Below are 27,821 nucleotides of genomic sequence, written 5' to 3' on the forward strand. Positions count from 1 at the left end.
CTCGCGCTCTCCCCCTCTCTCTCTCGCGCCCTCCCCCTCGCTCTCTGTCGCGCCCTCCCCCTCTCGCGCCCTCCCCCTCTCGCGCCCTCCCCCTCGCTCTCTGTCGTGCCCTCCCCCTCGCTCTGTCGTGCCCTCCCCCTCGCTCTGTCGTGCCCTCCCCCTCGCTCTGTCGCGCCCTCCCCCTCTCTCTCTGTCGCGCCCTCTCTCTCTCTGTCGCGCCCTCCCTCTCTCTCTCTGTCGCCCTCCCCCTCTCTCGCTCTCTCTGTCGCGCCCTCCCCCTCTCTCTCTGTCGCGCCCTCCCCCTCTCTCTCTGTCGCGCCCTCCCCCTCTCTCTCTGTCACGCCCTCCCCCTCTCTCTCTGTCACGCCCTCCCCCTCTCTCTCTGTCACGCCCTCCCCCTCTCATTCTGTTGCGCCTTCCCCCTCTCTCCCCTCCCTGTCCTGTCTCTCAGGCCAGTTTGAGTGTGCTAACAGGGAATGGTGGTACAGTCACCATGGTGACTGGGTTGAGGACGGTGGTTTGTCCCACCAGCTGTGGGTGGTGGTGGTGGTGATGGTGGTGGGCCAGCATGGTTGTGGGCTTCCCCAGGGACGAGCCACACTGGCCAGGCACTGCCGCCCCATTGACCTGGGGCACGTTAGCGGTAGCATGGCTAGCCTGGACGTGGGGAAGGGTGTGGTGGGTGAAGGTGTGGGTGATATGCCCCAACACTGTGGGCTGGGAGACCGTCAATCCCTGGGGGTACATGTGGGGGGGCAGGGGACCCCCCAGGTGGGCCACAGGGTGGACGGTGATGTGTCCGATGGGCTGGGCCGTGATTGTCTGGTGGGCAGCGGCGGCGGCTGCTGTGATTGGCTGCGAGATGGAGGAGGCAGGACTGGGGGAGGGAGCGATGTGCGTAAGGTGTTTGTGATTAGCCGGGAGGACGTGATTGACAGCCTGGATGACGGAGGGGTGGGCGATGACTTTGGGCGAGACTTGGACTGTCGGATGGGGGTGAGGTGGCGGGGCGGGGGCGATAGCTTGGGGGTGAGGAGGGGGGGCCAAGAGGGAGGGGCTGGTCAGAACCCCAGAGGAAAGGGTCTTGTGTGTGATGGAGAGGTGAGGAGTGAGGAATGATTTGGCCTGTATAATGGGGAGGGAGAAGGGTGGAGGAGGAGGGGAGAGGTCTTCATCAATGTCCTGGTTAAAGTTGTCTTCCCCTTCTGAAAGAGAGAGAGGGAGAGCGATTACTCATACGGCACATGTCACTATAAGAACACATCACACATATTGACATGTATGTCTACACCAGGGTTTCTGTGGTGCTGGACAGCGTGACCGGGAAGATTTCAATTTACCCTCCATCTGACAAATGACCCGGACCCATATGCATAACTGTGGTGCGTAACCCATTAGGGAATCCACTCACTGTGCTCAGAATGACAAAAATCACATATAGATTATGGTCATTCGTTTTAGAAGAACATGCAACTCCTGTATTGAAGTAGCCAATAAAACACAATTTTCAAACAAAAATGTAATTTGAGGTAAAAGTCTATTCTAAACAGTGAAACTGAGAAGAGCAGTTGTGATAGAGATGAAAATCTGTTAAACTTAGATTTGTTGCTAATATGACTTAGGATAATGCCTTTGGCTTCTGGACAACGGAAGAAAGTTGATATGAAAACCAATAGAACAGGAGAGAAATGGCATATGAAGTCAAATAGGCTAGGAAGTAGACAAAGTTATAAATAATTACTCCTGTCTATACATCAAATAAATCACCAGAAAGCATGACTTAGCCACAAAGGAATCGAGGATCATTCACTTTTTTTTATTTTTTTATTTTTTTATATATAGCTGTGGATTGTTTCAAATCACAAGCTTGTAGGCCTACGCCTATTTGGGAATAAGGCAATTTGGCCAGAGCGCATGGCAATAGGCCTAGCTGATTGAGCTGCGGCTGTCAGTGAAAAGTATCTAAGATATGTGTGAAGATAAGGTGCCTCGAGTATAATTTAAAAATGTTGAGACAAGAAGGGAAGAGGTGTGTGTGGCATAGATATAGGTGAGTCTCTCTCCAGAATGGCTGGCTCAGCTGTCTCCTGACAATTCTTGCACATTCATTGTGTAAATTATTTGCCCTTTTGATTGTTAATTTTAGTTGGTCAATTCCCCATTACATATGTCCCCAGCAGTAAACGTATGTAGGCCTAATGGGGAATTGATTAAAAAAAAGAGAGAAAGGGGGGCAGTGAGGCTGAGTAGAGAGATGAATGAACCTGAATTGATCTAGTTTTTATTTGTCGGGTTTTACGCATTTCGACTTAGTTGAAAATGGAAGTTACAGGCCTACTGCTGCATTGGCCTATAGACTATGAGTTCCATGCGCTCATTTCTTTAACTGCCAAAGGATCACGTGTATCAATGTGACGACGTGCTCTCGCATTAGTTACATTTTTACTTTCACATTTTTATGATGAACCACGTGACAATGATTTTGAGAAACAAAAACGGTGTCATTGAAATGAAACTGTTCCACGAACATGCGCATATGAAAATCATGACTGGCACACAGATCGATTAGAAATGGTAGGATAAATTGTAAGGTTCCCAAAATGTGAAACTCACGCGTCGCCTATGAAGTCTATAAAATAATTGCCTCCGCGTTTCCATGGTCAGATTTGCCTATAGGCTGCTATGAAGCAAGGTAAGATGTCCCTGGTCAGATTTGCCTATAGGCTGCTATGAAGCAAGGTAAGACGTCCATGGTCAGATTTGCCTATAGGCTGCTATGAAGCAAGGTAAGAGGTCCTTGGTCAGATTTGCCAAAAGGCTGCTCTGCTATGAAGCAAGGTAAGATGTCCCTGGTCAGATTTGCCTATAGGCTGCTATGAAGCAAGGTAAGAGGTCCTTGGTCAGATTTGCCTATAGGCTGCTCTGCTATGAAGCAAGGTAAGACGCCCCTGGTCAGATTTGCCTATAGGCTGCTCTGCTATAAAGCAAGGTAAGATGTCCCTGGTCAGATTTGCCTATAGGCTGCTATGAAGCAAGGTAAGACGTCCCTGGTCAGATTTGCCTATAGGCTGCTCTGCTATAAAGCAAGGTAAGATGTCCCTGGTCAGATTTGCCTATAGGCTGCTATGAAGCAAGGTAAGACGTCCCTGGTCAGATTTGCCTACAAGCTGCTATGAAGCAAGGTAAGATGTCCCTGGTCAGATTTGCCTATAGGCTGCTATGAAGCAAGGTAAGACGTCCCTGGTCAGATTTGCCAATAGGCTGCTCTGCTATAAAGCAAGGTAAGATGTCCCTGGTCAGATTTGCCAAAAGGCTGCTCTGCTATGAAGCAAGGTAAGACGTCCATGGTCAGATTTGCCTATAGGCTGCTCTGCTATGAAGCAAGGTAAGACGTCCATGGTCAGATTTGCCAAAAGGCTGCTCTGCTATGAAGCAAGGTAAGACGTCCATGGTCAGATTTGCCTATAGGCTGCTAAGAAGCAAGGTAAAACGTCCCTGGTCAGATTTGCCTAAAGGCTGCTATGAAGCAAGGTAAGACGTCCCTGGTCAGATTTGCCTATAGGCTGCTCTGCTATGAAGCAAGGTAAGATGTCCCTGGTCAGATTTGCCTACAGGCTGCTATGAAGCAAGGTAAGACGTCCATGGTCAGATTTGCCTATAGGCTGCTATGAAGCAAGGTAAGATGTCCCTGGTCAGATTTGCCTATAGGCTGCTCTGCTATGAAGCAAGGTAAGACGTCCATGGTCAGATTTGCCAAAAGGCTGCTCTGCTATGAAGCAAGGTAAGACGTCCATGGTCAGATTTGCCTATAGGCTGCTCTGCTATGAAGCAAGGTAAGACGTCCATGGTCAGATTTGCCAAAAGGCTGCTCTGCTATGAAGCAAGGTAAGACGTCCATGGTCAGATTTGCCTATAGGCTGCTATGAAGCAAGGTAAGACGTCCATGGTCAGATTTGCCTATAGGCTGCTCTGCTATGAAGCAAGGTAAGATGTCCCTGGTCAGATTTGCCTATAGGCTGCTATGAAGCAAGGTAAGATGTCCCTGGTCAGATTTGCCAAAAGGCTGCTCTGCTATGAAGCAAGGTAAGACGTCCATGGTCAGATTTGCCAAAAGGCTGCTCTGCTATGAAGCAAGGTAAGACGTCCCTGGTCAGATTTGCCTATAGGCTGCTCTGCTATGAAGCAAGGAAAGACGTCCATGGTCAGATTTGCCAAAAGGCTGCTCTGCTATGAAGCAAGGTAAGACGTCCCTGGTCAGATTTGCCAAAAGGCTGCTCTGCTATGAAGCAAGGAAAGACGTCCATGGTCAGATTTGCCAAAAGGCTGCTCTGCTATGAAGCAAGGTAAGACGTCCATGGTCAGATTTGCCTAAAGGCTGCTATGAAGCAAGGTAAGACGTCCCTGGTCAGATTTGCCTATAGGCTGCTCTGCTATGAAGCAAGGTAAGACGTCCCTGGTCAGATTTGCCAAAAGGCTGCTCTGCTATGAAGCAAGGTAAGACGTCCCTGGTCAGATTTGCCAAAAGGCTGCTCTGCTATGAAGCAAGGTAAGACGTCCATGGTCAGATTTGCCAAAAGGCTGCTCTGCTATGAAGCAAGGTAAGACGTCCATGGTCAGATTTGCCTAAAGGCTGCTATGAAGCAAGGTAAGACGTCCATGGTCAGATTTGCCAAAAGGCTGCTCTGCTATGAAGCAAGGTAAGACGTCCCTGGTCAGATTTGCCTACAGGCTGCTATGAAGCAAGGTAAGACGTCCATGGTCAGATTTGCCTAAAGGCTGCTATGAAGCAAGGTAAGACGTCCATGATCAGATTTGCCAAAAGGCTGCTCTGCTATGAAGCAAGGTAAAACGTCCCTGGTTAGATTTGCCTATAGGCTGCTATGAAGCAAGGTAAGACGTCCCTGGTCAGATTTGCCTATAGGCTGCTATGAAGCAAGGTAAGATGTCCCTGGTCAGATTTGCCTATAGGCTGCTATGAAGCAAGGTAAGATGTCCCTGGTCAGATTTGCCTATAGGCTGCTATGAAGCAAGGTAATACGTCCATGGTCAGATTTGCCTAAAGGCTGCTATGAAGCAAGGTAAGACGTCCATGATCAGATTTGCCAAAAGGCTGCTCTGCTATGAAGCAAGGTAAAATGTCCCTGGTCAGATTTGCCTATAGTCTGCTATGAAGCAAGGTAAGACGTCCCTGGTCAGATTTGCCTATAGTCTGCTATGAAGCAAGGTAAGACGTCCATGGTCAGATTTGCCAAAAGGCTGCTCTGCTATGAAGCAAGGTAAGACGTCCATGGTCAGATTTGCCAAAAGGCTGCTCTGCTATGAAGCAAGGTAAGACGTCTCTGGTCAGATTTGCCTATAGGCTGCTATGAAGCAAGGTAAGACGTCCCTGGTCAGATTTGCCTACAGGCTGCTATGAAGCATGGTAAGATGTCCCTGGTCAGATTTGCCTATAGGCTGCTATGAAGCAAGGTAAGACGTCCATGGTCAGATTTGCCTAAAGGCTGCTCTGCTATGAAGCAAGGTAAGACGTCCATGGTCAGATTTGCCAAAAGGCTGCTCTGCTATGAAGTAAGGTAAGACGTCCATGGTCAGATTTGCCTAAAGGCTGCTATGAAGGAAGGTAAGATGTCCTTGGTCAGATTTGCCAAAAGGCTGCTCTGCTATGAAGCAAGGTATGATGTCCCTGGTCAGATTTGTCAAAAGGCTGCTATGAAGCAAGGTAAGATGTCCCTGGTCAGATTTGCCAAAAGGCTGCTCTGCTATGAAGCAAGGTAAGACGTCCATGGTCAGATTTGCCAAAAGGCTGCTCTGCTATGAAGCAAGGTAAGACGTCCATGGTCAGATTTGCCAAAAGGCTGCTCTGCTATGAAGCAAGGTAAGACGTCCATGGTCAGATTTGCCAATAGGCTGCTCTGCTATAAAGCAAGGTAAGATGTCCCTGGTCAGATTTGCCAAAAGGCTGCTCTGCTATGAAGCAAGGTAAGACGTCCATGGTCAGATTTGCCTATAGGCTGCTCTGCTATGAAGCAAGGTAAGACGTCCATGGTCAGATTTGCCAAAAGGCTGCTCTGCTATGAAGCAAGGTAAGACGTCCATGGTCAGATTTGCCTATAGGCTGCTAAGAAGCAAGGTAAAACGTCCCTGGTCAGATTTGCCTAAAGGCTGCTATGAAGCAAGGTAAGAGGTCCTTGGTCAGATTTGCCTATAGGCTGCTCTGCTATGAAGCAAGGTAAGACGCCCCTGGTCAGATTTGCCTATAGGCTGCTCTGCTATAAAGCAAGGTAAGATGTCCCTGGTCAGATTTGCCTATAGGCTGCTATGAAGCAAGGTAAGACGTCCCTGGTCAGATTTGCCTATAGGCTGCTCTGCTATAAAGCAAGGTAAGATGTCCCTGGTCAGATTTGCCTATAGGCTGCTATGAAGCAAGGTAAGACGTCCCTGGTCAGATTTGCCTACAGGCTGCTATGAAGCAAGGTAAGATGTCCCTGGTCAGATTTGCCTATAGGCTGCTATGAAGCAAGGTAAGACGTCCCTGGTCAGATTTGCCAATAGGCTGCTCTGCTATAAAGCAAGGTAAGATGTCCCTGGTCAGATTTGCCAAAAGGCTGCTCTGCTATGAAGCAAGGTAAGACGTCCATGGTCAGATTTGCCTATAGGCTGCTCTGCTATGAAGCAAGGTAAGACGTCCATGGTCAGATTTGCCAAAAGGCTGCTCTGCTATGAAGCAAGGTAAGACGTCCATGGTCAGATTTGCCTATAGGCTGCTAAGAAGCAAGGTAAAACGTCCCTGGTCAGATTTGCCTAAAGGCTGCTATGAAGCAAGGTAAGACGTCCCTGGTCAGATTTGCCTATAGGCTGCTCTGCTATGAAGCAAGGTAAGATGTCCCTGGTCAGATTTGCCTACAGGCTGCTATGAAGCAAGGTAAGACGTCCATGGTCAGATTTGCCTATAGGCTGCTATGAAGCAAGGTAAGATGTCCCTGGTCAGATTTGCCTATAGGCTGCTCTGCTATGAAGCAAGGTAAGACGTCCATGGTCAGATTTGCCAAAAGGCTGCTCTGCTATGAAGCAAGGTAAGACGTCCATGGTCAGATTTGCCTATAGGCTGCTCTGCTATGAAGCAAGGTAAGACGTCCATGGTCAGATTTGCCAAAAGGCTGCTCTGCTATGAAGCAAGGTAAGACGTCCATGGTCAGATTTGCCTATAGGCTGCTATGAAGCAAGGTAAGACGTCCATGGTCAGATTTGCCTATAGGCTGCTCTGCTATGAAGCAAGGTAAGATGTCCCTGGTCAGATTTGCCTATAGGCTGCTATGAAGCAAGGTAAGATGTCCCTGGTCAGATTTGCCAAAAGGCTGCTCTGCTATGAAGCAAGGTAAGACGTCCATGGTCAGATTTGCCAAAAGGCTGCTCTGCTATGAAGCAAGGTAAGACGTCCCTGGTCAGATTTGCCTATAGGCTGCTCTGCTATGAAGCAAGGAAAGACGTCCCTGGTCAGATTTGCCAAAAGGCTGCTCTGCTATGAAGCAAGGAAAGACGTCCATGGTCAGATTTGCCAAAAGGCTGCTCTGCTATGAAGCAAGGTAAGACGTCCATGGTCAGATTTGCCTAAAGGCTGCTATGAAGCAAGGTAAGACGTCCCTGGTCAGATTTGCCTATAGGCTGCTCTGCTATGAAGCAAGGTAAGACGTCCCTGGTCAGATTTGCCAAAAGGCTGCTCTGCTATGAAGCAAGGTAAGACGTCCCTGGTCAGATTTGCCAAAAGGCTGCTCTGCTATGAAGCAAGGTAAGACGTCCATGGTCAGATTTGCCAAAAGGCTGCTCTGCTATGAAGTAAGGTAAGACGTCCATGGTCAGATTTGCCTAAAGGCTGCTATGAAGCAAGGTAAGACGTCCATGATCAGATTTGCCTATAGGCTGCTCTGCTATGAAGCAAGGTAAGACGTCCATGGTCAGATTTGCCTATAGGCTGCTCTGCTATGAAGCAAGGTAAGACGTCCATGGTCAGATTTGCCAAAAGGCTGCTCTGCTATGAAGCAAGGTAAGACGTCCCTGGTCAGATTTGCCTACAGGCTGCTATGAAGCAAGGTAAGACGTCCATGGTCAGATTTGCCTAAAGGCTGCTATGAAGCAAGGTAAGACGTCCATGATCAGATTTGCCAAAAGGCTGCTCTGCTATGAAGCAAGGTAAAACGTCCCTGGTTAGATTTGCCTATAGGCTGCTATGAAGCAAGGTAAGACGTCCCTGGTCAGATTTGCCTATAGGCTGCTATGAAGCAAGGTAAGATGTCCCTGGTCAGATTTGCCTATAGGCTGCTATGAAGCAAGGTAAGATGTCCATGATCAGATTTGCCAAAAGGCTGCTCTGCTATGAAGCAAGGTAAAATGTCCCTGGTCAGATTTGCCTATAGTCTGCTATGAAGCAAGGTAAGACGTCCCTGGTCAGATTTGCCTATAGGCTGCTCTGCTATGAAGCAAGGTAAGACGTCCATGGTCAGATTTGCCAAAAGGCTGCTCTGCTATGAAGCAAGGTAAGACGTCCATGGTCAGATTTGCCAAAAGGCTGCTCTGCTATGAAGCAAGGTAAGACGTCTCTGGTCAGATTTGCCTATAGGCTGCTATGAAGCAAGGTAAGACGTCCCTGGTCAGATTTGCCTACAGGCTGCTATGAAGCATGGTAAGATGTCCCTGGTCAGATTTGCCTATAGGCTGCTATGAAGCAAGGTAAGACGTCCATGGTCAGATTTGCCTAAAGGCTGCTCTGCTATGAAGCAAGGTAAGACGTCCATGGTCAGATTTGCCAAAAGGCTGCTCTGCTATGAAGTAAGGTAAGACGTCCATGGTCAGATTTGCCTAAAGGCTGCTATGAAGGAAGGTAAGATGTCCTTGGTCAGATTTGCCAAAAGGCTGCTCTGCTATGAAGCAAGGTATGATGTCCCTGGTCAGATTTGCCAAAAGGCTGCTCTGCTATGAAGCAAGGTAAGACGTCCATGGTCAGATTTGCCAATAGGCTGCTCTGCTATAAAGCAAGGTAAGATGTCCCTGGTCAGATTTGCCAAAAGGCTGCTCTGCTATGAAGCAAGGTAAGACGTCCATGGTCAGATTTGCCTATAGGCTGCTCTGCTATGAAGCAAGGTAAGACGTCCATGGTCAGATTTGCCAAAAGGCTGCTCTGCTATGAAGCAAGGTAAGACGTCCATGGTCAGATTTGCCTATAGGCTGCTAAGAAGCAAGGTAAAACGTCCCTGGTCAGATTTGCCTAAAGGCTGCTATGAAGCAAGGTAAGAGGTCCTTGGTCAGATTTGCCTATAGGCTGCTCTGCTATGAAGCAAGGTAAGACGCCCCTGGTCAGATTTGCCTATAGGCTGCTCTGCTATAAAGCAAGGTAAGATGTCCCTGGTCAGATTTGCCTATAGGCTGCTATGAAGCAAGGTAAGACGTCCCTGGTCAGATTTGCCTATAGGCTGCTCTGCTATAAAGCAAGGTAAGATGTCCCTGGTCAGATTTGCCTATAGGCTGCTATGAAGCAAGGTAAGACGTCCCTGGTCAGATTTGCCTACAGGCTGCTATGAAGCAAGGTAAGATGTCCCTGGTCAGATTTGCCTACAGGCTGCTATGAAGCAAGGTAAGACGTCCCTGGTCAGATTTGCCAATAGGCTGCTCTGCTATAAAGCAAGGTAAGATGTCCCTGGTCAGATTTGCCAAAAGGCTGCTCTGCTATGAAGCAAGGTAAGACGTCCATGGTCAGATTTGCCTATAGGCTGCTCTGCTATGAAGCAAGGTAAGACGTCCATGGTCAGATTTGCCAAAAGGCTGCTCTGCTATGAAGCAAGGTAAGACGTCCATGGTCAGATTTGCCTATAGGCTGCTAAGAAGCAAGGTAAAACGTCCCTGGTCAGATTTGCCTAAAGGCTGCTATGAAGCAAGGTAAGACGTCCCTGGTCAGATTTGCCTATAGGCTGCTCTGCTATGAAGCAAGGTAAGATGTCCCTGGTCAGATTTGCCTACAGGCTGCTATGAAGCAAGGTAAGACGTCCATGGTCAGATTTGCCTATAGGCTGCTATGAAGCAAGGTAAGATGTCCCTGGTCAGATTTGCCTATAGGCTGCTCTGCTATGAAGCAAGGTAAGACGTCCATGGTCAGATTTGCCAAAAGGCTGCTCTGCTATGAAGCAAGGTAAGACGTCCATGGTCAGATTTGCCTATAGGCTGCTCTGCTATGAAGCAAGGTAAGACGTCCATGGTCAGATTTGCCAAAAGGCTGCTCTGCTATGAAGCAAGGTAAGACGTCCATGGTCAGATTTGCCTATAGGCTGCTATGAAGCAAGGTAAGACGTCCATGGTCAGATTTGCCTATAGGCTGCTCTGCTATGAAGCAAGGTAAGATGTCCCTGGTCAGATTTGCCTATAGGCTGCTATGAAGCAAGGTAAGATGTCCCTGGTCAGATTTGCCAAAAGGCTGCTCTGCTATGAAGCAAGGTAAGACGCCCCTGGTCAGATTTGCCTATAGGCTGCTCTGCTATGAAGCAAGGTAAGACGTCCATGGTCAGATTTGCCAAAAGGCTGCTCTGCTATGAAGCAAGGTAAGACGTCCCTGGTCAGATTTGCCTATAGGCTGCTCTGCTATGAAGCAAGGAAAGACGTCCATGGTCAGATTTGCCAAAAGGCTGCTCTGCTATGAAGCAAGGTAAGACGTCCCTGGTCAGATTTGCCAAAAGGCTGCTCTGCTATGAAGCAAGGAAAGACGTCCATGGTCAGATTTGCCAAAAGGCTGCTCTGCTATGAAGTAAGGTAAGACGTCCATGGTCAGATTTGCCTAAAGGCTGCTATGAAGCAAGGTAAGACGTCCCTGGTCAGATTTGCCTATAGGCTGCTCTGCTATGAAGCAAGGTAAGACGTCCCTGGTCAGATTTGCCAAAAGGCTGCTCTGCTATGAAGCAAGGTAAGACGTCCCTGGTCAGATTTGCCAAAAGGCTGCTCTGCTATGAAGCAAGGTAAGACGTCCATGGTCAGATTTGCCAAAAGGCTGCTCTGCTATGAAGTAAGGTAAGACGTCCATGGTCAGATTTGCCTAAAGGCTGCTATGAAGCAAGGTAAGACGTCCATGATCAGATTTGCCTATAGGCTGCTCTGCTATGAAGCAAGGTAAGACGTCCATGGTCAGATTTGCCTATAGGCTGCTCTGCTATGAAGCAAGGTAAGACGTCCATGGTCAGATTTGCCAAAAGGCTGCTCTGCTATGAAGCAAGGTAAGACGTCCATGGTCAGATTTGCCTAAAGGCTGCTATGAAGCAAGGTAAGACGTCCATGGTCAGATTTGCCAAAAGGCTGCTCTGCTATGAAGCAAGGTAAGACGTCCCTGGTCAGATTTGCCTACAGGCTGCTATGAAGCAAGGTAAGACGTCCATGGTCAGATTTGCCTAAAGGCTGCTATGAAGCAAGGTAAGACGTCCATGATCAGATTTGCCAAAAGGCTGCTCTGCTATGAAGCAAGGTAAAACGTCCCTGGTTAGATTTGCCTATAGGCTGCTATGAAGCAAGGTAAGACGTCCCTGGTCAGATTTGCCTATAGGCTGCTATGAAGCAAGGTAAGATGTCCCTGGTCAGATTTGCCTATAGGCTGCTATGAAGCAAGGTAAGATGTCCCTGGTCAGATTTGCCTATAGGCTGCTATGAAGCAAGGTAATACGTCCATGGTCAGATTTGCCTAAAGGCTGCTATGAAGCAAGGTAAGACGTCCATGATCAGATTTGCCAAAAGGCTGCTCTGCTATGAAGCAAGGTAAAATGTCCCTGGTCAGATTTGCCTATAGTCTGCTATGAAGCAAGGTAAGACGTCCCTGGTCAGATTTGCCTATAGGCTGCTCTGCTATGAAGCAAGGTAAGACGTCCATGGTCAGATTTGCCAAAAGGCTGCTCTGCTATGAAGCAAGGTAAGACGTCCATGGTCAGATTTGCCAAAAGGCTGCTCTGCTATGAAGCAAGGTAAGACGTCTCTGGTCAGATTTGCCTATAGGCTGCTATGAAGCAAGGTAAGACGTCCCTGGTCAGATTTGCCTACAGGCTGCTATGAAGCATGGTAAGATGTCCCTGGTCAGATTTGCCTATAGGCTGCTATGAAGCAAGGTAAGACGTCCATGGTCAGATTTGCCTAAAGGCTGCTCTGCTATGAAGCAAGGTAAGACGTCCATGGTCAGATTTGCCAAAAGGCTGCTCTGCTATGAAGTAAGGTAAGACGTCCATGGTCAGATTTGCCTAAAGGCTGCTATGAAGGAAGGTAAGATGTCCTTGGTCAGATTTGCCAAAAGGCTGCTCTGCTATGAAGCAAGGTATGATGTCCCTGGTCAGATTTGTCAAAAGGCTGCTATGAAGCAAGGTAAGATGTCCCTGGTCAGATTTGCCAAAAGGCTGCTCTGCTATGAAGCAAGGTAAGACGTCCATGGTCAGATTTGCCAAAAGGCTGCTCTGCTATGAAGCAAGGTAAGACGTCCATGGTCAGATTTGCCAAAAGGCTGCTCTGCTATGAAGCAAGGTAAGACGTCCATGGTCAGATTTGCCAAAAGGCTGCTCTGCTATGAAGCAAGGTAAGACGTCCCTGGTCAGATTTGCCTATAGGCTGCTATGAAGCAAGGTAAGACGTCCATGGTCAGATTTGCCTAAAGGCTGCTATGAAGCAAGGTAAGACGTCCATGATCAGATTTGCCAAAAGGCTGCTCTGCTATGAAGCAAGGTAAAACGTCCCTGGTCAGATTTGCCTATAGTCTGCTATGAAGCAAGGTAAGACGTCCCTGGTCAGATTTGCCTATAGGCTGCTCTGCTATGAAGCAAGGTAAGACGTCTCTGGTCAGATTTGCCAAAAGGCTGCTCTGCTATGAAGCAAGGTAAGACGTCCATGGTCAGATTTGCCAAAAGGCTGCTCTGCTATGAAGCAAGGTAAGACGTCTCTGGTCAGATTTGCCTATAGGCTGCTATGAAGCAAGGTAAGACATGCCTTTATAATATGAAGTAAAACAGTCAGGTTTCGAACTATTAAGTAGGTCTGTGTGTTCAGAATGCATACTGCCTCCAGCTCACATTGTAAAGTGGTGGTGACGCTCTGGTAGCCTGTTGCCTGCCCTTTAATGGTGAATGGGAGGTGTGCTTCAATATGGCTACCAGTTGACAAATACAAATAGTACGCCTAGTTCTTTTTAATTGTTCACCGAAACTTAACACAAGATTGCATTTCAAATTGTTGCACAATGAACGGGCTTACAAAAGCACACGTTGTACTTCAGTAGCACCAGCCGAGGAGAAACATCCTGCTCAAAATAGGCACTGTGTGCTGTGCACGTGTGACAGTTGTGTTGGATAAATAAGAGAGGCTACATGATGACTAACGGAAATACACACACACACACACACACACACACAGCAATTTAATTCCACAATATTATGCAAATGAACCGGTAGGCCAGCATTTCCCAAACTCGGTCCTGGGGACCCCAAGGTGTCCCTGTTTTGGTTTTTGCCCTAACACTACACAACTGATTAAAATAATCAAAGCTTGCTGATTATTTGAATCAACTGTGTAGTGCTAGGAGACCCTTTGGGGTCCCCAGGACCAGGTTTGGGAAATACTGCTATAGACTGATAAGCATGACGGTCAAATGTGTTTCTAACGGAAACCCTGGTATGCACACAGCATGCTTCCTTCTGCAAGTGTCTGTGTACCTGAGGCAGTAGAAGTAGAAGCCTGGTCGTCCTCTGGTTGTACGGTCTGTCTGAGGACCTTGTCTATCTCCATAACGTCCATACACTGACTTAGCTCGTTCTTCAGCTCAGCCAGTCTCTGTTGCGTGGAGATCTTCTCTCTCGCCAGACGCTCCATCTCATGTTCATACTCCTTCTCCTTTCGCTTCAGAGTCTGGGGGACAGGGAGACACACACACCGGCATATGTAATACCAACACACTTGTTACACGTGACCATAAGTTAAACTCATTCACAAAGTCGGAGAAAAGGGACATGAACACACTCCTTGCTCATAACACACATGCAAACACACACATCACGTAAACCAATAACAGCTGCCCAAAACTGACCCACCCGTGTGTGTGTGCACTCCAGACAACACGGAGAGAGGAGAGTAAACTTATGAGAGGGAGCGAGGGAAAGAAGTGATGGGGGAAAAGGAAGGGAGAGAGAGGTGCGCAGTAGTCATGCAGACAAATGGTTCTCCGGCCAAGTTACTGAGTGGTCTGAGGGGCTCCTAAACACAGGCACACGCAACTCTCTACTGAGAGGGAGAATGGGGGAGTGAGAGAGCACAGGGTGGAAAGAAAGAGTTAGAGAACAGAAGATCACAAGATGGCGGCGATAATAGAGATGGGATCGAGGAGAAGACGGATAGAAAACAAACGAAAAAGGGAGAGAGAGAGAGAGGGACATCACATGATCCGACTACAGGGCACTGAGTTCAGTGAGCAAAGCGGTTTACTCTTAGCAGGCACGTGATGGAGTCCCACACGCGAGGTCAGTTTCTCTCCCCACCCCTCCAAATACACTACATTCACTGCTAGCCAGGAACACTCCATTCCGGCTCAACATTCAAAGGGCTCCCATTTCTCTCTGCAGAGGTGTTACTGGAGCTTTGTAAGAGAGCTGTGTGTGTAGTCCAGTGATCAGGATTAGCCTATACGCTTGTACCGTCTGTGTGGTTTGTTGTACCATTAATCATATTGATAATCCTATCATGTGAGACAAAGCATTCCTTTTTACATTGCCTATTCATTCATCAATATCCGCGAAGAAATGAAACGAGTCATTTTGATAGCTATATGTATGATAGCCTTTCCTTCTCTCCGTGCACTACTGACTATTCATTGACCAACTGGCTCGGTGTCTGGATGCGAGTGTGTTTGTCTAACTGTGTGTATTGGTGTAATTGTGTGTGTTGGTGAACAGACCAGCTCAACACACACACACCTTCCCGATGATGACACGCATGGTGGTGCAGGAGAGGAAAACGCAGGTTGGTGGGTGTGTGTGTGTGTTCATTAGGTCTACTTGCGTCTCCAACACCACGGCAACAGCAGCCACACATAGCCGTTTCCTTGGTAACAACATCCACAAGGGTTTCTGCGGTTGAGCAGGGGAGTGACAGTATATAAGGAGGAATCTAATTGGAAGATATAAAGGTGTAATTTCATCTAAAATGTCATGTAATTGGCTGTTTTCCAGCTTACTGCTCTAGCTGACGTCTCCCCTCTCTTCCTTAATCCCCCCTTCAATCCCCCTCTCCTTTCCTCCATCCCCCACTTCCATATACACTATAAGGCCAAAAGTATGTGGACTGGTCGTCGAACATATCATTCCAAAATCATGGACATTAATATGGAGTTGGTCCCCTTTTGCTGTTATAACATCCTCCACTCTTCTGGGAAGGCTTTGCACTAGATGTTGGAAGATTGGAATCAAGTCCCCGCAGCATTCAGCTGAGGTCGGGCATTGATGTTGGGCGTATAGGCCTGACTCGCAGTCGGCGTTCCAATTCATCCCAAAGGTGTTCGATGGGGTTGAGGTCAGGGTTCTGTGCAGACCAGTCAAGTTCTTCCACACCGATCTCAACAAACCCTTTCTGTATGGACCTCGCTTTGTGCACGGGAGCATTGTCATGCTGAAACAGGAAGGAGCCTTCCCCAAACTGTTGCCACAAAGTTGGAAGCACAGAATCATCTAGAATGTCATTGTATGCTGTAATGTTAAGATTTCCCTTCACTGGAACTAAGGGGCCTAGTCCGAACCATGAAAATCCAGCCCCAGACCATTATTCCTCCTCCACCAAACTTTACAGTTGGCACTATGCATTTGGGCAGGTAGTGTTCTCCTGGCATCCGTCAAACCCAGATTCGTCTGTGGGACGGCCAGATGGTGAAGCGTGATTCATCACTCCAGAGAATGTGTTTCCATTGCTCCAGAGTCCAATGGTAGGGAGCTTTACACCACTCCAGTCGACGCTTGGCATTGCGCATGGTGATCTTAGGCTTGTGTGTGTGGCTGCTTGGACATGGAAACCCATTTCATGAAGCTCCCGACGAACAGTTTTTGTACTGACGTTGCTTCCTGAGGCAGTTTAGAACTCGGTAGTGAGTGTTGCAACCGAGGACAGACAATGTTTATGCGCTACACTCTTCAGCGGTTCTGTTCTGTGAGCTTGTGTGGCCTACCACTTCGCAGCTGAGCCACTGTTGCTCCTAAACGTTTCCACTTCACAATAACAGCACTTACAGTTGACCGGGGCAGCTCTAGCAGAGCAGAAATTTGACAAGCTGACTTGTTGGAAAGGTGGCATCCTATGACGGTGCTACGTTGAAAGTCACTTCATTATAGCCATTCTACTGCCAATGTTTGTCTATGGAGATTGCATGGCCGTGTGCTCGATTTTATACACCTGTCAGCAACGAGTGTGGCTGAAATAGACATCCACTTACATGAAACTTTTGGCCATGAAGTGTATCTCCTACCCCCCTCTAAGGTTCCCTCATCCCTTTCCCTCATCTCTCTTTGCTCCCCCTCTCTCTCTCCGTCACTAGGATGGAGATCTCCTGTCGATACCCTCCCAGAGATCATTGTATCAGTGACCAGTGTGCTTCCAGAGATATCATCCTCAAAACAACCACAGCACCTGTTTTTGAAAAGCCTTCGTCATCATGATCCTCATCATCAATCAGCATAATATTTTTCATTTTGTCTGCCCTTGTTAAAAGGAGCAGTGTGCTGGTGTAAGTACAAAGCCTGCAGACTTAACACACAATTCCACAAACACATCCTTGAATAAATACACCCGTGAACACACACACACACACACACACTGAGTAAAGAACTGGACCTCCTGCAGTGTTCTGACCACCTGCCGCCTGTCTCTATGGTTACCAAGTGTTCTAAAGGGCAGAAACCGAGAGAGGGGGGAGGAGAGGAAAAGGGGGAGAGAAAGGGATGTATAACTGGAAAGAGAAAGCATGAGAAGGAAAGAGGGATGACAGTGCGAAAAAGAGAAAGAAACAGAGGTAGACAGAAAGAGAGAGAGGGAGGTAGAGAAAAAGAGGAAGCAGCAGAACAGTGTGCTCAGTGTGTCTCTCCCACTCTGCCATGAGGGCGAGGGAGGGGCATAGCCAAGCGGGCCAGAGGGAGGGGGTAGAGGGAGGGAGGGTTGACTTCACTGAGCTCCCGTTAGCCATGTGCTCTCAACTCACGTGGCCAAGGATCCAGGAAAAGAGAGGGAGGGAGGGAATGAGAGAAAAAGGAAATGGTAGCTTAATTAGAATACAGCTCAGATCGCTTTGTTTTCCGTGAATTTTGGCTAATAAAGAAAAAAACATTTATTTGAAATGGAAGCGAGAATGAGAGCAAGAAAAGCAAGATAAAAGGCAGAGGGAAAGGGAAAAGGAGAATGCACCACCCTAACGTCACACACACATGTAGCCTACCTGTATGTATCTCAGGGCGCTGCGTAGAACACTGAGGTTGGAGGTCTTCTTCTCATCTACGTTTGGAACGTTCTTCTTCAGCGTATCAAAACAATCCTTCAAGTGAGCTCTTCTGTTCTTCTCCAGTTTGTTGTGCACCTCTCTGGTTCCAGCTCTGCAAAACACAACATCTGCATAAAAACTGACTTCCACACCAATTGTTGGTGTTTGACTACACTGTGCGTGTTCGATGACATGCCATCATGTTTGACTACACTGTTTGTGTTTGATGACATGCCATCATGTTTGACTACACTGTGCATGTTTGATTACATGCTATCATGTTTGACTACACTGTTTGTGTTTGATGACATGCCATCATGTTTGACTACACTGTTTGTGTTCGATGACACGTCATCATGTTTGACTACACTGTTTGTGTTTGATGACATGCCATCATGTTTGACTACACTGTTTGTGTTCGATGACACGTCATCATGTTTGACTACACTGTTTGTGTTTGATGACATGCCATCATGTTTGACTACACTGTTTGTGTTCGATGACATGCCATCATGTTTGACTACACTGTTTGTGTTCGATGACATGCCATCATGTTTGACTACACTGTTTGTGTTCGATGACATGCCATCATGTTTGACTACACTGTTTGTGTTCGATGACATGCCATCATGTTTGACTACACTGTTTGTGTTCGATGACATGCCATCATGTTTGATTACACTGTGCGTGTTCGATTACATGCCATCATGTTTGTGTTCGATTACATGCCATCATGTTTGACTACACTGTTTGTGTTCGATTACATGCCATCATGTTTGACTACACTGTGCATGTTTGATTACATGCCATCATGTTTGACTACACTGTGTATGTTCGATTACATGCCATCACGTTTGACTACACTGTGCATGTTCAATTACATGCCATCATGTTTGACTACACTGTGCATGTTCGATTACATGCCATCATGTTTGACTACACTGTGTATGTTCGATTACATGCCATCATGTTTGACTACACTGTTTGTGTTCGATTACATGCCATCATGTTTGACTACACTGTGTATGTTCGATTACATGCCATCATGTTTGACTACACTGTGCGTGTTCGATTACATGACATCATGTTTGACTACACTGTGCGTGTTCGATTACATGACATCATGTTTGACTACACTGTGTATGTTCAATTACATGCCATCATGTTTGACTACACTGTTTGTGTTCGATTACATGCCATCATGTTTGACTACACTGTGCGTGTTCGATTACATGCCATCATGTTTGACTACACTGTTTGTGTTCGATGACATGCCATCATGTTTGATTACACTGTGCGTGTTCGATTACATGCCATCATGTTTGTGTTCGATTACATGCCATCATGTTTGACTACACTGTGTATGTTCGATTACATGCCATCATGTTTGACTACACTGTTTGTGTTCGATTACATGCCATCATGTTTGACTACACTGTGTATGTTCGATTACATGCCATCATGTTTGACTACACTGTGCGTGTTCGATTACATGACATCATGTTTGACTACACTGTGCGTGTTCGATTACATGACATCATGTTTGACTACACTGTGTATGTTCAATTACATGCCATCATGTTTGACTACACTGTTTGTGTTCGATTACATGCCATCATGTTTGACTACACTGTGCGTGTTCGATTACATGCCATCATGTTTGTGTTCGATTACATGCCATCATGTTTGACTACACTGTGCATGTTCGATTACATGCCATCAAGTTTGACTACACTGTTCGTGTTCGATTACATGCCATCATGTTTGATTACACTGTTTGTGTTCGATTACATGCCATCATGTTTGTGTTCGATTACATGCCATCATGTTTGTGTTCGATTACATGCCATCATGTTTGACTACACTGTTTGTGTTTGATGACATGTCATCATGTTTGACTACACTGTGCATGTTCGATTACATGCCATCATGTTTGACTACACTGTGCATGTTCGATTACATGCCATCATGTTTGATTACACTGTGTATGTTCGATTACATGCCATCATGTTTGACTACACTGTGTATGTTCGATTACATGCCATCATGTTTGACTACACTGTTTGTGTTCGATTACATGCCATCATGTTTGACTACACTGTGCATGTTTGATTACATGCCATCATGTTTGACTACACTGTGCGTGTTCGATTACATGCCATCATGTTTGACTACACTGTGCATGTTTGATTACATGCCATCATGTTTGACTACACTGTGCATGTTCGATTACATGCCATCATGTTTGACTACACTGTGCATGTTCGATTACATGCCATCATGTTTGACTACACTGTGCATGTTCGATTACATGCCATCATGTTTGACTACACTGTGCGTGTTCGATTACATGCTATCATGTTTGTGTTCGATGACATGCCATCATGTTTGACTACACTGTGCGTGTTCGATTACATGCCATCATGTTTGTGTTCGATGACATGCCATCAAGTTTGACTACACTGTGCGTGTTCGATGACATGCCATCATGTTTGACTACACTGTGCGTGTTCGATTACATGCCATCATGTTTGTGTTCGATGACATGCCATCATGTTTGACTACACTGTTTGTGTTCGATTACATGCCATTATGTTTGACTACACTGTTTGTGTTCGATTACATGCCATCATGTTTGACTACACTGTTTGTGTTCGATTACATGCCATTATGTTTGACTACACTGTTTGTGTTCGATTACATGCTATCATGTTTGTTTGATTACATGCCATTATGTTTGACTACACTGTTTGTGTTTGATTACATGCCATCATGTTTGTGTTCGATTACATGCCATCATGTTTGACTACACTGTGCATGTTTGATTACATGCTATCATGTTTGACTACACGGTGCATGTTCGATTACATGCCATCATGTTTGACTACACTGTTTGTGTTTGATGACATGTCATCATGTTTGACTACACTGTGCATGTTCGATGACATTCCAATTTGTTCAACTACACTTGTGGTGTTCCACTGTTGACTGGCTGATCTACAAATCACCTTGCATCCTAAATAACTACTCATTTATTATTTGTAGATCATTCAGTTTCCTTAGTCGGTGATCAGTGAAAATCCATGCAAAATGTATGCCCTCAAAAACGAGGACTCTCTCTCACCCTCCAGGTCGTCTCTTCCCGTCCAACCCTCTCAGGTCATCCATGATGGTTCCGTTTGGGCGTGGCTGCGTGGGAATGGCTTGCTGGGGAAGTAGTGCATGTTGGGAAGCGGCTTTGGTGATGATGGAGGTCGGGTACGGAATCTGAGTTGGAGGTTGGGATTGGCTAGGGCTTCCGCCCGTCTGTGGCGTCATCGAGTTAGGCTCCGCCTTCACCTGGACTGCCAGCTGGCGCTGGATTGGCTGCTGCCGAGTAGGGGAGGAGCCTCCCTTCATCACCTGGGCGCCTCCGAGGTGGAGTGAGGTTGCCGCGGCAGCGATCGTTGTGATGACGGGAAGGGGCGGTACAGAGGGCGTAGCGGTGACAACGGGTACCATGGGGATGACAGCGATGGAGATGGGGGGAGGAGGGAGGGAGAGGGGAAGAGGGTGAGAGGAGGGAGAGAGGTGCTGGTGCTGACAATGTTGTGATGACTCAGGCCAATGCTGTGATGACCCCCAGGTGACATGGTTGAATCTGATTGGCTGGTCCGCACAGGTCACAACCTCTGCTCGTCTGGACTCTGCCTCCCGGCTGTGAAGCTCCGCCTTCTCTCTGCAACGCTCCTCCTCTTTGGGCGAGGAGAAGAATAACATAACAGGAAAGAGAGAGGGGGATGATGGTTAGAAATGTAGGGACTTCAAGGCTTCATCTCGTATAGCAGTACAAAAATGTAGTAGAATTCATATTTCACAGACAAAACTGTCTTAGGTGAAGTGGTGAACACACACCCACTCCCCCCCTCCCCACACACACACACAATGATGTCATCCTAGAGGCAGACCGACCGATGGGACGTGAGGACAGGGTCTCTCGCTGAAAGCCCTTGGTCCAGGCCTGTGATAGGCTGGTGGGTTGAATGGGGCGTTGGCCTGGGGTGGTTGTAATGGGTCTACCCAGCGGTGTCATTGGAGCCGGCAACATACGGCAATCCACACTAAACACGGTGTGCGCTTACACACATGCACACGTACACACACAGGTCAACACATATGCACATCAATAAACACAGCAGACACACAGGCAAGCAAAATCACACACACACATACACACACACACACTAGACAAAAGGGGTTTGTCTTAAATGAGCATGCTCAATGAAACGGCAGTAACCATAGATCCATAGCAAAATTAGATGCACACGACACGAGGGATCCCACAGGCAAGAACACTAACTAAAAAGATGACACACGGAGTTCACTCATGCTTAAATGTACTACATATCAAATATACACCGTACATACAGTATTCACGTTACTAAACCAACTGTGTGTACATTGCTAGAAGTTTGACAGGCACGCACACACACACATTGGAAAAAGACGCAAGTTTCAGTTTGTTCCACCTGAGCGAGTCTGACCACAAGTCAGAGACCATATTGACACCAAATGGGTTTGATGAATCGCTGGAAAAGGCTTTTGTAGGCTACAGTCCAAGCTATGTCTTCCAATGGTGTGACTGCTGTCAGCATCCAAGGATTATCCAGTACATCCAACTGGAGGTAAGGACGACAGCAGGGGTGTGGCCTACGGGCGATATGGATATCACTTATTATTGATATCTACATAGCACAATGATGTGAATCACACTGCTGCTCTCTCATTTAACTACAATCCATAAGGTGCAATTAGCTGTTTTTATTTAACCTTAATTTAACTAGGCAAGTTAGTTAAGAACAAATCCTTATTTACAATGAAGGCCTACCCTGGCCAAACCCAGGCCAAACCCAGGCCAATTGTGCAACGCCCTATGGGACACCCAATCACGGCCAGATGTGATTCAGCCTGGATTCGAACCAGGGACTGTAGTGACGCCTCTTGCACTGAGATGCAGTGCCGTAGACCGCTGCGCCATTCAAGAGCCCGTTGTTGTGGAAGGCTGTAAACAAATGTAGGCCTATGTCTGTATTTTAACCCAATAATAGTTGAATTGAAGAAGTTTAAGCTGCCTTTCAAGCATCGTTTTAGCAACCAGTGGACAGCCAGTGAAAAATGTGCTCTTGCAACAGCTGCATAGTGATTATCCAGTCTGTGGAATAAACGTTTGAGGGTGTTTCTCCCTTCTAAACTCCTCCGTGGTATTGTGCTTTACATACTGGCAAAAATGACTTTAATTTAACACGACCATGACTGGGGCTTTTATTGCTCAATCTAATTTGTCCTGGGATTTTTTCTTCTTCTTTTTCATAGGGCTAACGGACACATGCTCAAACTCGCACACTTTCGATGGACTTAAACAGCTGCAAATGATCAAGATATCAAAGTGTCACCAACAAAAACCGTAAACAATAGGCCTATAACAAATGTAGCATATTGCATTCATTTTCACATGCAAATAGACCGCCATTGTAAATAAGAATTTGTTCTTAACTGACTTGCCGAGTTAAATAAAAGGTACAAAACAAATGTTGGGTAGTGCACAAAGCATGCCATTCCACGAGAGCAGTACTTATTTTTCAACTCGAAGCAATGAGCCCCGATCAGTTCTCCATGACAACAAAATCATAAACAACAGAGTAGGCTAATAAGTCCTTTGTTTTTGGGTTATGCTCAGGTAAAACAATTTGGCTAATCTATATATTTCTAAGTCCTATTCTTGAAGATCAAGTGGTATTAAATGAATTGGAATGACTAGAAATCTGACAGCCTTTGGTTTTTAATGTAAAGATATAGCCTAATCAAATGAATATCTCTATTGAAGTAGAAAGCAATGAGTTAGAAGAATCCTACATAACCCATACATTTAAATGCAGCATCCATTTATGGCCAGCTATGTAAACTCTAAGATTGATTATCCTAATATATATATGTTGTTTTTATGGGGAATATATGGAAATTGTATGTCGTTCAATTGGTAATATTAATTTTGGTCTAAAAAGTAATCTAAAAGTTACTGAAAGTAATTAGATTACGCTAATCCAAAATTGTTACTGATTGCAATTTTGGACATGTAACTAGTAACTAATGGATTACATTTAGAAAGTAACGGATAAGTAAACGAGAAAACAAGAGAGAGGTAGGTTGGGAGGGAGAGATGGACCTCTGCATTGCAACAGGGGGGGGGGGGGGGGGGAATAAGCACACTTTTTCAGACTCCCTGACCTTTCTCTTCTGCTCTGAAAAGGTTCTCACACATACATACACTATATATACAAAAGTATGCGGACGCCTTTTCAAATGACTGGATTTGGCTATTTCAGCCACACCCGTTGCTGACAGGTGTATAAAATTGAGCTCACAGCCATGCAATCTCCATAGACAAACATTGGGAGTAGAATGGCCTTACTGAAGAGCTCAGTGGCTTTCAACATGGCACCGTCATATGACGCCTCCTTTCCAACAAGTCAGTTCGTCAAATTTCTACCCTGCTAGAGCTGGCCCGGTCAACTGTAAGTGCTGTTATTGTGAAGTGGAAATGTCTAGGAGCAACAACGTCTCAGCCACAAAGTGGTAGGCCACACATGCTCACAGAACGGGACCGCCGAGTGCTGAAGCGCGTACAAATCGTCTGTCCTCGGTTGCAACACTCACTACCAAGTTCTAAACTGCTTCTGGAAGCCTGGAAGCAACGTCAGTACAATAACTGTTCGTCGGGAGCTTCATGATATGGGTTTCCATGGCCCGAGCAGCCACACACAAGCCTAAGATCACCATGCGCAATGTCAAGCATTGGCTGGAGTGGTGTAAAGCTCGCTGCCATTGGACTCTCGAGCAGTGAAATCACATTCTCTGGAGTGATGAATCACGCTTCACCATCTGGCAGTCCAATGGACGAATCTGGGTTTGGCAGATGCCAGGAGAACACTACCTGCACCAATGCATACTGCCAACTGTAAAGTTTGGTGGAGGAGGAATAATGGTCTGGGGCTGTTTTTTTGTTCTTTTTCTCTTTTTTTAATTGTACCCCATCTTCTCCCCAATTTGTAGTTATGATTTTGTCTCATCGCTGCAACTCCCCAACAGGCTTGGGAGAGGTGAAGGGCAAGTCATGCGTCCTCCGAAACATGATCCGCCAAACTGCGCTGCATCTTAACACACTTAACCGGACGCCAGCCGCACCAATGTGTCGGTGGAAACACAGTTCAACTGATGACCGAAGTCAGCTGGCAGGCACCCGGCCAACCATCGCTGAAGGGAAATCTTAACGCTACAGCATACAATGAAATTCTAGACAATTCTGTGCTTCCAACTTTTTGGCAACAGTTTGGGGAAGGCCCTTTCCTGTTTCAGCATCACAATGCCCCTGTGCACAAAGCCAGGTCCATTCAGAAATTATTTGTTGAGATTGGTGTGGAAGAACTTGACTTGCCTGCACAGAGCCCTGACCTCAACCCCATCGGACACCTTTGGGATGAATTGGAACGCCGACTGCGGGACAGGCTTAATCGTCCAACATCAGCGCCCGACCTCACTAATGCTCTTGTGGCTGAATGGAAGCAAGTTCCCGCAGCAATGTTCCAACATCTAGTAGAAAGCCTTCCCAGAAGAGAGGAGGCTGTTATAGCAGCAAAGGGGGGACCAAATCCATATTAATGTCTGTGATTTTGGAACGAGATATTGGATGAGAAGGTGCCCACATACTTTTGGTCATGTAGTGTACATACATGCAACACACACACACACACACACACACACTGTTTCTGTTCAGCCCTGCTCCAGATGTAAAAACATGCAAACATTAATTACATAACTCTTTCATTGAGAGAGGGAGAAAGGTGTCCATATACTTTTGATTTGAAAAAAAGGGAGGAGATAGAGGAGGGGGAGAAAAGAGAGAAGGGGGTGTTGCCCTACTTTCCCCCCACTGTGACCTGTGCGCCAGTCATTCTGGCATGCACGTGGTGGTCGGGGGCAGGCCCTCTAAGGCACATGTGCCACTAGGGGCGTGTGGATGAACTGACACGTCACCAGATGAGTGAAACAAAAAGCCCTCTTCCCAATATGTGGCGATAAATCACCAACCGTCGATGAAATATCCTGTGAATAACTGTGATTCAGTTCTCAACCCCGTTAAACGAACACCCATGCTGTGTTTAACGTTTCACACACACAGCTCTGTCATAGGGAGGGAGTTACTTTAGTGGACAGGGAGTAGGGTTGTGTGTGTGTCCCGCCCCGGAGTGTCATAAGATATCTGAGCAATGTCAGAGCATTATGTAAAAGAGAGAGCCTGCTTGCAGGAGCCTCTCCGGTCGTTCTGCTGCCTGCCACCGCCCTATGCAACCTGGTATCAGATAATTTTGTATTATTCTGTACGTAAGTCAGAGACACTCCATTTAGTGTGATATGTTATGTTTCGTATAGTATGTACTAATTTGTGGATGTCCAGCACCCATTTCGTACGATATGTTACAAATTACAATTCATAATATATCATACGTTTAGCAAATTCGTAACATATGTTACAAATTCTAGTTAGGTGGCTAACGTTAGCTAGCTTGCTAACATTAGCTAGGCCAGGGGTTTGGGTTAAGTTTACAAGTTAACTACATATTAAATAGTTGCAAAGTAGCTAGAATGTAGTAAGTAGTTGAAAGTTGCTAATTAGCTAAAATGATAAAGTTGTCTGTGATAAAATTTGAACTCACAACCTTTGGGTTGCTAGACTTCCCATTATACACCCACCCGTGTCCACCTCAACCAACCACCCTTCTTTCGTTTTTGCCTTAACATATCATAAGACAGATGGTTACTTATGTTTGGTATGGTTACATATTAAATAGTGTCTCGGATTTATATAAAGAATAATACGAAATGCTCTGAGACCAGATTGCAACATCGACCATCAGTAGCCTTGCCAAAACTCTGCAATCATTAGTCTACTACTGCAAAACAAGCGTAACATATCACCCTTCTAGACCTATCTTTTACGCCCAAAACATGTTTAGAATTTCCAAGAGTATAAAAGACTGAACGCTGTAATGACGACATAGTATATGTAATGGTACTGTTGTAACATAGTAACACGCGTGTGTGTGATCCACAGTTGCAACATTGTAGCAAGCAACAACACACGCTTTGAAGCCAACCCGAAACAAACACAGAATGGTTCTGGAGTGCAGAACGCGCGGCAATATGTCAGTAGATACAGCGTAACTAGCCACACACAGACAGAGTGCGCATATGAGTAGCAGCGACGCTATATATAGCCGGGATTTAACCCGGAAACCGAGGTAGAAAAATACCTCCTGCTCCCCGTATTGATAAATGAAAATAAATGCATTCGTCAAAACTATAGAGGGTCAGTCAGGCTATGTTCATGAATGACCGATAAAGGGTCCATGAACAGGCTATTGAGTGAAAACGATGTTTCCCAGCAGGACGTAGGCTGATCGCTGGGAATGCATGACCGTTCGGGGTTAAAGTAGGTGTGGACCCCCCCCCAATAAACCGACCAAGCCAAATCGTGCTATTCCAAAGGCTTACCTAGACTGTGAACTCCCACAGGCCCCCCGCCGGTTCCCACCCGAGTACCTCGTTCTTACCATGTGTGATCTGTTGTTGCTGGGCTTGCCATTCCAGATATCTGGCCGCTTCCAGAAGAGTGTCGATGCTCATCGTGCGCCCCTCACCGTAGGCTACCCGAACGCCCAGGACAGAAGAAAAAGGCACAGCCGAGATCCGCCGGGGAGCACTGTCTGGAACGCAGCAGACACGAACGCGCACTCTGTTTATTCCTTTCTTCCTCTCACCGGAAAGAAAATGAGTAAAAATATATTCCTTGGATAAATGATTTCTCACACGTAAAAGATGGATTGCAACAAGATGGCGATGCGATCACGGGAATACATAACAAGGCGAATGCAGTCAGGGCCCGCCCTCCACGTTTCTACCCCTCCCTGTTACTACAGCCTGGGGTAAAAGACGGCTGGCGAGCGCTACTGTATGTAGAGGACATCAGACCCAAACAGAGGGGTTATCCCGCCTGTGGCCTGCTGCCTGCACACACTACAGGCCAGACACCGTCGCTCCAAAAGTCCAACGTTTATTGCGTCTATGAATATGAAAGCGTTTGGGTCGCTTTTTGACGTTAAACTGCGTGGCATCAACGCCTGGCGGGACTCTGGAGTCCCTGAGAGATTCCGTCCGTGTGATCCACTCGGGACCGCTCTCCAGGGTTTAGCCCCGCCCCTGGCCCGCAGCGCATTAA

The 27,821-nt window shown here is 46.7% G+C and overlaps 1 protein-coding gene across 1 annotated transcript; it reads right to left on the bottom strand.

Moving 5' to 3' along the window:
• Nucleotides 1-414: 414 nt before the first annotated feature.
• LOC120057412 (max-binding protein MNT-like) lies at nucleotides 415-27,472 on the bottom strand. Its single transcript, XM_039006032.1, has 5 exons — nucleotides 27,157-27,472; nucleotides 20,634-21,243; nucleotides 17,468-17,621; nucleotides 13,713-13,905; nucleotides 415-1,205 (listed from the first exon to the last, which is right to left on the bottom strand). The coding sequence occupies exons 1-5, from the start codon at nucleotides 27,227-27,229 to the stop codon at nucleotides 448-450; spliced, it is 1,788 nt and encodes a 595-aa protein (XP_038861960.1). The 5' UTR covers nucleotides 27,230-27,472; the 3' UTR covers nucleotides 415-447.
• Nucleotides 27,473-27,821: the final 349 nt, after the last annotated feature.

This window comes from Salvelinus namaycush, chromosome 12, assembly GCF_016432855.1.
Source record: "Salvelinus namaycush isolate Seneca chromosome 12, SaNama_1.0, whole genome shotgun sequence".
Lineage (NCBI taxonomy): Eukaryota > Metazoa > Chordata > Actinopteri > Salmoniformes > Salmonidae > Salvelinus > Salvelinus namaycush.